The following is a 12,595-nucleotide window of genomic DNA, read 5'->3' as shown; positions in this document are numbered from 1 at the left end:
GGGGGGAGGGCTTTTACACACCCTGAGGCAAGCTTTGGTGACTCACCGCCACACTGATGTGATTTGTGATGGTTTTATTCATGTTGAAGAAGGAAATCGGGGCAGGATAGAATCAAACCGGCGCCCACACACTTCATTATAAATCTGTTTTCTTTTCCGTTGTTGTCGTTGTTGTTGTTCTGCTCTTTAACTCCAATCTGCTGCTCTTCCTCTCGGCTTCAGCATCTCTAAACTAATCCGCTTCAAGTTCGAGACTCTGCCGTCCCCGATGTTAAATTTGCCCTGTGGCGAGGAATACAGAACTACTGTACGAGAACAACACAATACAGTGAATACAGCAGCTGGAAGAAAAAGAAACCCAGAGAGTCAATGTGAAAACAAAACAACAAGTTCAGGAGGATTAACTGAACAGCCGAGTGTTTATTTGTATGTTTAAACACTCTGTAATCCAACATTTTGGTCTTTAAAATTTGATTCCTTATTGCATCGCAGAAATGAATGAAGACATAGATGATATTTAAAGATAGATTTTGTCTTAAACAACCCCGAGGTAGTTAGAACAATCAGTCTAAATGCTTTATGGATACATTCACACTTTTTTAATCTGTGGATATATCAGTTCTGTTTTGTTAGAATACACTATGTACATTTACATCGAAGAACAATGTGAGCAGCATTTATTTACCTTGGTATGATTTATGCCTCGATGCCACAGAGCGCTTCTGGCAGGTTGCAAAACATGAAGCACTGCCTCTTTATCTTGAAGCTGTTGTTTAATTGCGCTGCATTTTTTTTTATTGTTGCTAGGCAACCAATGAATCAGCTGTCCTCAGCTTAATTGCGATTTTACTGTGAAGTAAAGATCAGATCTGTACCTGAGCTACTTGAGCATTAAAAATGTGCAGGCAGACACAGGGGAACAGATCCATGTGGAACCCTGAGAAAGAGGAGAAATCACGGGACGGCTCACCCAGGGAGACGTTGAAAGTCAGTTCACGTTAACTTGAGAAAAAAAAAAAAAAAGTTAAATAAGTTATTAGGATAGTTTATGTTGTATATGAATGAAAACAAGTTAACTAATTTGTCTCCAGACTGCTGTTTTCTGTTAAAACCCTGCTAACTACTGTTGCTAAAATCACAAAGCTCCATTTATCTGGCAACAGCCAGCAGTAACTCTTCCTCCATGATTACTGTCTGTCAGCATGTGTAAACTTTGTTGTCACCAACACAGAAGGCTCGTATGTCAAGGAAGAAAAAAAGCGTTAATGATGTTGGACGTTTTTCCACTCTGAGTTCTTTCAACACAAGACAGTCCAAGCATCCAAAATCCGAGGCGCCCAGGTCGTGTTAGCAGCACTGAAAACGTTTCCTGCCTGCAGCAAACATTATTCTTTACTCTTTTATTAGTCTCGTGTCAGCGGAGAGAGATCTGGCTCCATACATTATTATCCTGTCGTAGCTTTGCATGTTTTTATGTCTTTAAACCAATCACAATCATCTTGGATATCACTGATCCCAGGATGCAGATGGACCGGCAGAACAGTGTCAGAGGAACTTGTTTCTGTGGAACATTTGCCCTCAGATGAGCCTCAAAGCTCCATCTAGTGGGCCTTGAAGGCAACGGCACTGCCAAATGGTTAGATTAAAATTAAAATGATTTTTAGAATAATTTATGAAGCTAGTTATTTTCCATATGTGCTCAAGAATTCACATGAATAAAAACCTCCAGAGCGTGTGATGAGGAAATCTGACCCTGAATGTATTAAATCTGGATTTATAACGGCAGGCGGTGACTGAGCAGGAAGCACAGCGTTGAATGTGGTGAAATACCGTCATAGCCCAGTTACTTCTTCTGCTCTTCTCGTCATATTATCGCTTTTGTCTCATTTATTTGGGAAGGTGACCCCTGCAGTTTAATTTTTGAGGAGTAAACCTTAAGTTACAAACAGTTTTGAACCCCTACTTTAGGGTAACTTGTATTTCCAGTGTGCAGGTTGGACGCAGCGACAGAGACTTTTAAAACGGTAACTGATGGAGGAGAGGTCTAACTGAAATAATTGCCAGTGAGTCAGAATACTTTTATTAATCCATATGAGGGACGCTCAGCAGATCATTCTCATTTTCTCTCCATTCTCTCCTCTCCTCTGTCTTCATTGCTGTTGACTGTAAATTAAACTTGTCACACAAAACTGGTGCGAAATGATGACAACAATCTTTAAAAATACATTTATCTATTAATGAAAATCTGTAAAGATCAAAAATAATGTTGTTCAAGTTGAGATGAAAGGAAAAAACACCTTTTGAAACCCTTTTAGATCACATCCCCGCTCATATTGTGCATCTGTTTAACAAAATAAGACCCTACAAAGAATTTCTTTGTAATCTTCCAATCATCATTTCTTCCTTTAAACCAAAATATGGCATGTGCTTACATAGGCCTGAACCAACAAATTTTAACCAATAATATAGTGACATCTGCCCATCAATCAATCCTCAACTTTAAATGTCACAGATCTATGATTTTTCAGACAAACATGCCCACTTTTCAACTTTCAAATCAAATTATGTCCCACAGTTTCACTCAGAAATACATCACAAAACAGAAGCTACACACTCTTGAAATGATGTTTCATGGACTATTATCAGTCGTAGATGAATGAATCAAACTTAATAAGAACTAGAGGGAATAAAGGAGCTTATTATTTAAGCAGGTGGGAAACCACTTCATAGAAGAATCGGAGTATGCAAAACCTCAGAATATTATTATTTCTCATCTCACTACAGTGTTTGTTTGTGCAGCTTTTTACTGCACTGCTCAGGAGAACAGTTGGGTCTGACCGAGGTCACCAGTGGAGATGAAAATGTTTCTGCATCTTGCTTTCACAAGTTTTATTATTGTTAAACTGATGGCTAAGTGTGAACAGCGTCAGACAGCATGAGATTCTAACTTGCCAGGAGGGACTTAGTCAATATGGCAACAAGACGTTTGTGTGGTTGTTTCGGTGACGAGGCGGCGGGGAAACTGTGATAAGATGAGTCAGGCTGAGAGGAAACTCAAGAGAAACTACATGAAATAAGCGCTCACAGCTTCAGAAGACAACACAGAGGGTGAAGACTTTGTGATACAGAAATGAGATTTTGTTATAAATACAGTACAACACGTGTATCGTGGCCTGACAACTGATCAAAGAATAAGTAAGCAACTCTTCTTCTGTCCACATTTCTGGGAGCGCGACACTGAAACACAAATTACTTTAGATGTGTGTGTGTGTGATAAAAAAAAATGTAAGTTACAGAATGAATGTAAAATAAGAACTTTCACCCCCAACATCCACTGGTGGGATAAATGTAGCTGCACCTGCAGGCTGGTTCAGGCAGTCAACTTGAGCTGCATTGCAATCACACGTGACACGCCTCACTCTCTGTAGTACAAACCAAACGCACCTTTCCAATCTGGCGGTCTGTTTAAACTGCTAAAACTTTCCATCTCTCCCTCTGCCATTGCTGCTTTGCATCACTGTCATTTCCTGTCCATTCAGTCCCCTGAACCACCTCAGCATCCACCTGCAGGCTCCAACACGAGGTCCAAGATACGTGTTCATGACTCCTCTATATCTCTGTGCAAACATAATCTGTGAGGAGTGATGAGGTCGGAGCCTAGAACCCAAACTCTATGTTCTGCTGCTGCAGTAAACATGAGCTGTCTGACTGAACTGTTTGTTCTGCGTCTCACGTTTTTCTCAAACTGTAGAGGAAGGAGCACTTTGAGTTTCATGTGCAGGAATCAGTCTGAAAGCTTCAATTTAGAAAAATGAGTACGTTCTTCTCACTTGTGCCGATGAGGATGGAGCAGTTCAGACAAATAGAAGAGTGAGGGACAAGTGGTTGAGCATCAAGAATTTACTCCTCACAAACTTAAAAACAGCGTGATGATAACAAAGATGTTGGTTTCTCGTATTACAGTGTTCCACCCTGACCTGTTGGAGGCTGCTGTGGTGATGTAAAATTGCTTTCCCAGCTAAAAGAGACGCCTAAATAAATATTTCTCAGCAACATCTGAGCCAGCTGTTCTTTTCTGTGTGTTTTCACAGGAAGTGCAGGGACTCCGGTCACCTTTAACGAGAACGGCGACGCTCCCGGACGCTATGACATCTTCCAGTATCAGATCAACAACAGGTCGACGGCAGAGTACAAGGTCATTGGACACTGGACCAATCAGCTGCATCTAAATGTAAGAACCAATAATAGTAGCCTGTCTGATGTTGTGAAGTGTGAAATGTGGAGAGACAGTAAAAAAAATGTGTGTGAATAAAGAGATGAAAAAGTTTTCTTTTCAATTTCAAAGCAATTCTGGTACTGTGACACATTTAATCTAATGTAATCTAATTTGTTTGCTTAAATCATTTGCGTTACCAGTTGATTTAATTGTTTTAAGTTGGTCCAACAATTGTTTAATTTAATTGTACGTGGTGGCGATATGCATCCTCAAAAACAATGGTTACTATCTGCCATAAAATGTTTTATTTGGGGTTTTGGTTTTAGGAGTGCTGCCTGCTAGTTTCCTAACTAATCTCAAGGTAATCTTGCCTGCCTGTCATAAAGCTTCATAGCTAGTTAAGTCACAATTTGGCACAGAAAAAAATCACCAGAATGCAGGAAATGTGTTGTTTGATGCTCCAAATATTTCTGAAATATTTCCAGTATCAAAATATTTCTGAAACAAAACCTACGCCGCAGACGCTTTTATAAAAACTTTAAGCTAACTGTAACTCAAGTGGTCAAAGAGAAAACGAGCCTTCTGCACCTCCTTTTCGGATCATTTTCAGGCCTGAGAAAATCTAAAATGTGATGGGGGACTTTGGCCAATCACAGGTCACTTCAGAGAGAGGGCGTTCCTATTGGCTATTGTCTCAGGGCGACTGACTCAAGTGCCTGGCAGCACCAGATCACCTACTGCAACCAGATCCCCAAAACACTGGAGGAGTTTGTGGAATCTCACTGAAACGGACCAACTCTTTGATTTCTTATACTTTTCTGTACTAAAAGTTTTTATTCAAAAAAGTGTGTTGCTTTTTTTCCTATTTTAAAGTATTAATGGCGAAGTACCAGCAGCCGCGGACGTTCAAACTTGTTGGTTGAGTGGGAGTGAAACGAGGCACCAGAGAGATCAGCCGGACAGTTTTGCCTACAGCAGCTTTAATTAGCAAACCAAAAGAGGCTGATTACGAAACATGATGAGTTTACTCTTGACCTTTTAAACAGTTTGACAGACCAATCTCAACTAAAGGTCCACAAAATGCAAAATCAAGCACGTTGTTTGCTCCATAGAAGATAAAAATAATTTAAGTCATGTCTGAAGCCCTGCAGCAGTGGCCGAACAGAAACACGAGTTTTCTTAAAAAGCCAGTAATCTGAGTTTTTCTCACTTTTTGGAAAAAGCAGGAGTTGTCTTGTCAAGAGCCGCAAAAAACTTCAAACAGCGTATGAGTTTGTAAAGTACTTAAAATACTTATTTTTAGTCTCTTTTTCATAATGTAATCAATAAATCATGCAGATCTCCACCAGGCAACCAGAAAAGAATACTTGGTTGCAACCTCTTTGTAATCACCAATATTTTCAGTAGAAACACTAATCTGATTAAATTTTTCTCTGTAATGGTAATAGATTACAAATGCATTTATTTTATAATGTAACTAGTTAGGTGTAGGTAATTACTTTCCAGCACTGCTAGTGTGAAATTCTGTCATAATTAGAGTATGGATTATTGAGCTAAGACTAAAACATTGTGAGGTTACAGAGACCTTTGACTGTCAAAATCCAATCAGCTCATCTTTGAGTCCAACTGGACGTTTGTGACGAATGTGAGGAAATTCCCTCCAAGCTCTCCTGAGATATCGTGTTGACGAGAGCACATTGGACGCGAGGTCACAGTGAGCTTTGTGAGCTCTGACCAACCAAAATCAAATCAGTTTGAAGAAATTCCATCAAGGCGTTCTTAAGATATTGTGTTCACAGGAAAAGGATGACCCTAAAACATAATGTTTAAAGTGTGTTTGAAGTCAGTTTAACTCATATTGAGGTTAGTTTCACCAGTCAGCTAGCAGAGCCTGAAGCATCAGTTACTGTTGCTATGGTTACCTACCGTTTAATATACCTTATATTGATATATTGGTTAAACTGTGATGTTGCTGAGCTGTTTGTTCAGATCAGTTTGAAGATGATGTTGATCCTCCCTCCCCTCAGATGGAGGGCCTGCAGTGGAGCACCGGTGACCCCTCCCTGCCACCGTCGGTGTGCAGCCTGCCCTGCCGCACCGGCGAGAGGAAGAAGGTGGTGAAGGGCGTCCCGTGCTGCTGGCACTGCGAGCGCTGCGAAGGGTACCACTTCCAGGCCAGCGAGTTCACCTGCGAGATCTGCCCCTACGAGAAAAGACCCAACCAGAACCGCACAGGCTGCCAGCCAATCCCCATCATCAAGCTGGAGTGGCACTCGCCCTGGGCGCTGTTACCCGTCTTTATCTCTGTTCTGGGCATCATCGCCACCACGTTCGTCATCGTCACCTTCATCCGCTACAATGACACGCCCATTGTTCGTGCCTCGGGGCGGGAGATGAGCTACGTGCTGCTGACGGGCATCTTCCTGTGTTACATCATCACCTTCCCCATGATCGCAGCACCTGACGTCGTCGTCTGCTCCTTCCGCCGCATCTTCCTCGGCCTCGGCATGTGCTTCAGCTACGCCGCGCTGCTCACCAAGACCAACCGCATCCACCGCATCTTCGAGCAGGGCAAGAAGGCGGTGACGGCGCCGCGCTTCATCTCGCCAGCCTCTCAACTGGTCATCACCTTCTCGCTCATCTCAGTCCAGCTGCTGGGTGTCCTGGTGTGGTTCGCCGCCGACCCGCCGCACACTTTCGTGGACTACGGTGAGCAGCGCACGCAGGATCCCGGGAACGCCCGCGGCGTCCTCAAGTGTGACATCTCCGACCTGTCGCTCATCTGCTCGCTGGGATACAGCATCCTCTTGATGGTCACATGCACTGTTTACGCCATCAAGACGCGCGGTGTCCCAGAGACCTTCAACGAGGCCAAACCCATTGGATTTACTATGTACACAACCTGCATCATCTGGCTCGCCTTCATCCCCATCTTCTTTGGCACGGCGCAGTCAGCGGAGCGGGTGAGTGAGCTAAATAATGTACTGACATGTTTTATGTAATGTTCAGTCCTTCATAAATGGAAACACACACTGTCAGCAGCATCTATATTTACTCACACACACTCACGTACTGTATGTTTTTGTGTGACACTGATGACAGCATGTTGAAATCCTGCAGTTTGTGAGGTTGAAGGTCAGGTTGTGATGGAGTCTCTCATGTCATCTTGAATCAATTTTATTTTTATTTTAGTCATTTTTGAAACAATGATTTCACATAGAAGTAAACCAAAGCAGTGTGTCATTTTTATCCAGTGAATGTTGATTTCGCCAGCTGACATGGAAAATGTTTCTGGCAGATTGTACAAGTAGTTAGTAAATTATTAACATTAGCTTTGTGAGTTGATCAAAAAGCTGATTGTAAAAGTAAAACACTTACAAAGGATCTAATACACATTTGACGGCTACTTACATCAGATCATACTATCAGACTGAAACTCTACTGATCTCTGGTAAAAAAAAAAAAAAGTAAGCATCCTTACCATCTGTATTACTGTAGTTCACCCAAAAAATGAAAATTCAGTCATTATCTGTTCGCCCTCATGCTGTTTGAAGGTTGGATTTAAGTTTTTAATCCACAAAACACTGCTGGAGTTTCACAGGAAAATGGAAAAAAACAAACAAACAAACAAAAAACAACATAAAAAACCTCCATGCTGCTCATCTGGTGTTATCCAAGTCTCCTAAAGTCCCAACTGCTTGTTTCCTGTGAAACTCCAGCAGTGTTTCGCAGACTAACCAAATAAACCCCACCCTCAATCGACATGTGGGTGAGTAGATAATGACGGATTTTTCGTTTTTAGGTGAACTATCCCTTTAGGAACAGGATAGTGGACTATTCAGTCTATTGAGAATCGCTCAACTGATGCATATGCCAGTTTTCTATTTTCTGGGATTACATCTGCAGTATGTGGTCCACTGAATATACACAGCAGTGTTTGTAACGCTGGTTCCACCCACAAGTTCCCGTTTGGCTCATAGACAGATTTGTAAAATGCTTTTCTCCCATCAAGGAAATTTTTACAAATATAATACTTCCATGCATCAAAACTTCATAACAGAAATAGTAATTATAGACATTATTTGCAGTTCGACTTGTCCTGTCAACAGTTTTACAGATGTGCCAAATGCTAGCTAGTACTAGCTTGTACTGTGCCACACTGGCGCGATGGTTAGCACTTTGGCTTCACAGCACAACGGTCCGATTTGGTTTGAATCGGGCAGGGCTTTTCTGGGTGGAGTTTGCATGATCTCCTCGTGCTTGCATCAAAAATGTTTGTGCTGGGTCAATTCTCCAATCAGCACCTGACCAAAGCACTGGCTTACAGCAGGAGTTGATCCACAGACGCCGCACATCATCTACCCACTGTTTTTAATCCTAAAATGCATTAAATGCATAGATTCAATCTCACCGTTTACTCACTCTTTGGATACTGAGTGTATCTCTTAGAAAGACTTTATAAATACTAAAGCTTAATGAGGACTGGACTTCTGGAGTGCTGTGAACACTCACACTTAAATGCTAATAGTCAGTAAATTTGTCCAAACTGAAAGCTGGCTGCTTGAGCAAACCTAAAGCTAAAATTCACTGTTTTCTGTCTCTTCAAAGGTTAAACACAGAGCTTTACTTGGTTTTAAAGACAGTCTGACTCTGTGAACCAGAGTTCATACACTCTTCTGACTTACTGATTGATGATTGATTAGTTTCTGATCACCACAGGCGCAAGCCCAGTCTGCTCTGCAGCCTCTCAACACAAAACTAATTAGAGCAGAATTAAATTTAGCACATTCAGACAACAGTTTTTGGGTTGAGTTTGCTGTAAGTGAGCTGCCAGATGGAGGATTTTGCTCATTATCATGTCTGTGGGGAGATCTAGAGGACAGGTGGAGCGATTCACTGAGATTTCCTCTAAATATAGTTTGTCAGTCTTTTCTCCTGCTACTGTTCAGTTACTGAGAAGATGAAGATGAAGTTTTTTTTTTTAAGCAAGAACTCCACAAAACTGATAATGACTCTGATTTGGACAACATGGGGCTGATCTGAAGAGTTTAGGACAGGTCAGACTTCACGTCCACACAATGTTACTAAAATCATCCTTTGAACATCAAGTCAAAGTGATTTTCACATTTGTCTTTCCTAAAAGCATAATGCCAACAAGTTTGATTAAAAGCTGAGACAAAAGTTGTACCAAGACACAATTCGCCCTTTTCCAGCTGCAGGAGCTTAAGTTGTAACCGTTAGCAACAAACTGGGATGTTTCAGATAAACATCAGTAAAATGGCGACTGTTGTTCTGTCTGTAGGCTGGCTGGTCGGTCCAAACTCATTTTAGATGGATTGCCATGAACTGTTGAAACATGCATGGAGCCCAGAGGAAGACGTCCTCTGGCTTTGGGGATCCCTTGATTTTTCCCAATAAATTCCCCCATGAGTTTTTTTTTTGTTTTTTGGGGGAAATGTTTCAACAACTATTAGATGGATTGCCATGAAATTTTGCACGGACCAGATGGGGTTTGCTCTGTCGAGATGGAAATATAAGATGTTCACACTTTCCATGATCCTGATGAAAATGATTCTTCTTGTCCATATTCCACTCCATTCAAACCTTATAATGTCCCACATCTTTAATACATTATGAAGCTAATTCAACTTTTAAATTTCATTTGTATGAATTAGACCATTTCCCACTATTCTGACACTTCATATTTCTTCAGCTGCTTCTACATACAAAATTATTAAAGCCACCAATTCTGTTTGGCATCAGCTCTTCAACAAGTCTTTAAATATGCAACATCTTTCATACATTCTTGATATTATTCAATTTTTTAAAACCAGCAATGCAATTTAGCATCAGCTTTTCAATAGCCAGCATTCACACCCACAGTTTACTTAGAAACTTCCTCCTCTAATTCAAATTGAGCTCAAGATTCAACTATACATTTAAGTAACTAAGTAGATTATATAATAAAAAATGCATACTTACATGCAGGTAACTAAAAGTAAAAGACTGAATAAAAGTACAAGTACACCCAAAAAAGACTCAATTACAGTAATTTGAGTGGTTGTAAACAGGTACTTGCACCACTGTAAATAATAACTATTTGAGAAAAATACTGTACATTTAGCAGCAACAGAGATAATTACACAGTGAATTAAAATGGTGCAAGTAGAAGGTGGTGAAGTGAAAGTGAAACCACAGAAGATGTTCAGGTTCATAGCATTTATTGACATATGCACAGTTAAAAACAAGTTTCCCTGTACAGTGAAATTCTTCCTTTGACTTCCAGTCTGAGCATAAAAGTGAAGAAAATAAAAAAAATGAAAGTATCACTTTAAAGACAGACATCAGACATAAATAATGATATCAGGAGATCACTACAATGCAATTGCAAAATAAAGTATCAAAATGCCTGTTATATACAAATGTCCAATATACAATAAATGGTATCAGAAACTGTGCAACGTAGCATGGACTATAACGTCCTCAGGAATGAAGGAGCCTTGAGCTTCTGAACCGAGGGACCCAGAGGACAGAAGGTGGATCGGCCTGGTCTCTCTGATCAGGTGTCTGTCATACTGAGTGAAGAGACTGAGCTTGGACCCTGTGATCTTAGAGGTCCTCTCTGACCACTCTGTGCAGCTTTATCTTACTCCTCACCTTAAGATCCACAAACCAGCAGACCAATAAAAAAGTTCAAATCAGTTCAGTGACACATCTATAAATCAGACTCATGAGCGTTTTATCAACAATAAAAGACTGAGGCTTCGTCTCTGTTGTGCTCTTCAGTGGATGGTGTTTCTGTTCTCCTCCTCTTCCTCCTCCTCCTAATTGTGCTGAGTTATTTTTAGGTTGCTGACAGTCTCTACTGTTTTGTCTGCTGTGACAGTCTGAGATGCAGTGGATGGGTTTTTTCCATAATCAGTCAGCCGATGTAACCGCTGTATGTTAGCTGTAAACCAGCTACCAACAGACACACTGAACATGTGTGCCTGTGTGCTCAAGTTGAAACATTTTTAATCAGCAAAAATGTGTCTTCATGTCTCTTTCCACCGCAATGACTGCAGGGGGCGACTTTCCTGGTTGCAAAATGAAGTACGATTGTATGGAGTCTTACGAGGAAAAACCCGACTTCTCTCTAGATTTATGACCTCAGTAAACAGTTTCCTGATGAGTTTGTGGACTGAATCCCAAGTTTGGAGTCTTTTTTAATGCAGCATGATGTTCATTCTGTAAATTATGGTCCCATTTAGAGTAAAATAGATAATAAAGCAGGCTACGTTTTAGGATGGAACTACCTGACAAGTCATTCTTAGTGAGGTCCTTCAGTACAACATCAAACTGTCAAACTAGACTGTATTGATCAAATATGAATCAAGATTCTGTTACTACATTGTCTATTTCTCACTTAAAATGTTTTCAGAAACATCATTTAGTTTACTGTTGAGCTGTAATACGAGAAAAATGCTTCTTACATCCATGAAAAGATCACGATCACCAGGCTTCGTGTTCATGGTTTCCAACAGTCTCGCAAAAGTCAGATCAAACTGTAAAACTAGGCGGTGCTGATCAAAGATGGAACAAGATTCTGTTACTACTAGAGGTAAGAATCTCTTGGTACCTCATGATTTGATTCAATTTTGATTCAGAGAATTCTGATGCAATGACAAAAGATTCTTGATGCATCTTGACGTGTCAGAATTTTGAGTTTTTCAGCCACGGTTAGTCAGTTGGATCGTATCTGTCTGCAGCTGCTCACGTTCAGCCGTCCTCAACAAAACCTCAAGAATTGGCAGAGTTTAGACGTAAACATGATGCAAATGTTCCATTTCATTTTGTCCGATTAAATTCAGAATCTGTTCTTGACTGAATGAAGAGTAAAGGGAACAATTTTCAGTCTCTTCTCCGGTTTCCCTGAAATACAATATGAAACATAACTTGCAATTAAATGGTCCACAGCCTTTTTATTTGAAGACATAAACTTCATTAATTAATGGATTAATTAATTTGAAAGCATCCTACAGTCTCCTGCCTGTATGAGAGTAACAAGATGAGGGGGAGGTGGACTGCACTCTCTCTCCAGCAGTGGAGAGCAGCTTTTAAACACATCGCTGTCCAGGATGTAGAGCAGGTACAGAGTTTTTCAGGTGAATCAGACTGAACAGACTGAACACAGAGCGATTTGGTTTGTTAAAGCTGCTCACTGCTCCGATCCGCTCTCTGGGTGATGGCGTGAAAAGTATTCACAGTACATTAGGGATGAACGATTTTGAAGAAATACCTAATTGCAGTTATTTTGACTGATATTGCAAGTGCGATATGATTTGCAACATTAGAGGAAAGGATCATTTTCACATCATTATTCTCACTTTCGTTAAAAAA

The 12,595-nt window shown here is 40.7% G+C and overlaps 1 protein-coding gene across 1 annotated transcript in view; it reads left to right on the top strand.

Moving 5' to 3' along the window:
• The window catches only part of grm8b (glutamate receptor, metabotropic 8b), a 157,257-nt gene that overhangs the window by 124,719 nt on the left and 19,943 nt on the right, over positions 1–12,595 (top strand). Inside the window, exons 8-9 of the mRNA XM_084733618.1 lie at positions 4,092–4,231; positions 6,244–7,179. Of these exons, the coding sequence (XP_084589744.1) occupies positions 4,092–4,231; positions 6,244–7,179 (1,076 nt within the window). The remainder of the gene's footprint in view (positions 1–4,091; positions 4,232–6,243; positions 7,180–12,595) is intronic.

This window comes from Lutjanus erythropterus, chromosome 13, assembly GCF_056507025.1.
Source record: "Lutjanus erythropterus isolate fLutEry1 chromosome 13, fLutEry1.hap2, whole genome shotgun sequence".
Lineage (NCBI taxonomy): Eukaryota > Metazoa > Chordata > Actinopteri > Lutjaniformes > Lutjanidae > Lutjanus > Lutjanus erythropterus.
The sequence above is the reverse complement of the archived record's forward strand: the minus strand, read 5'-3'. Positions and strand labels throughout refer to the sequence as shown.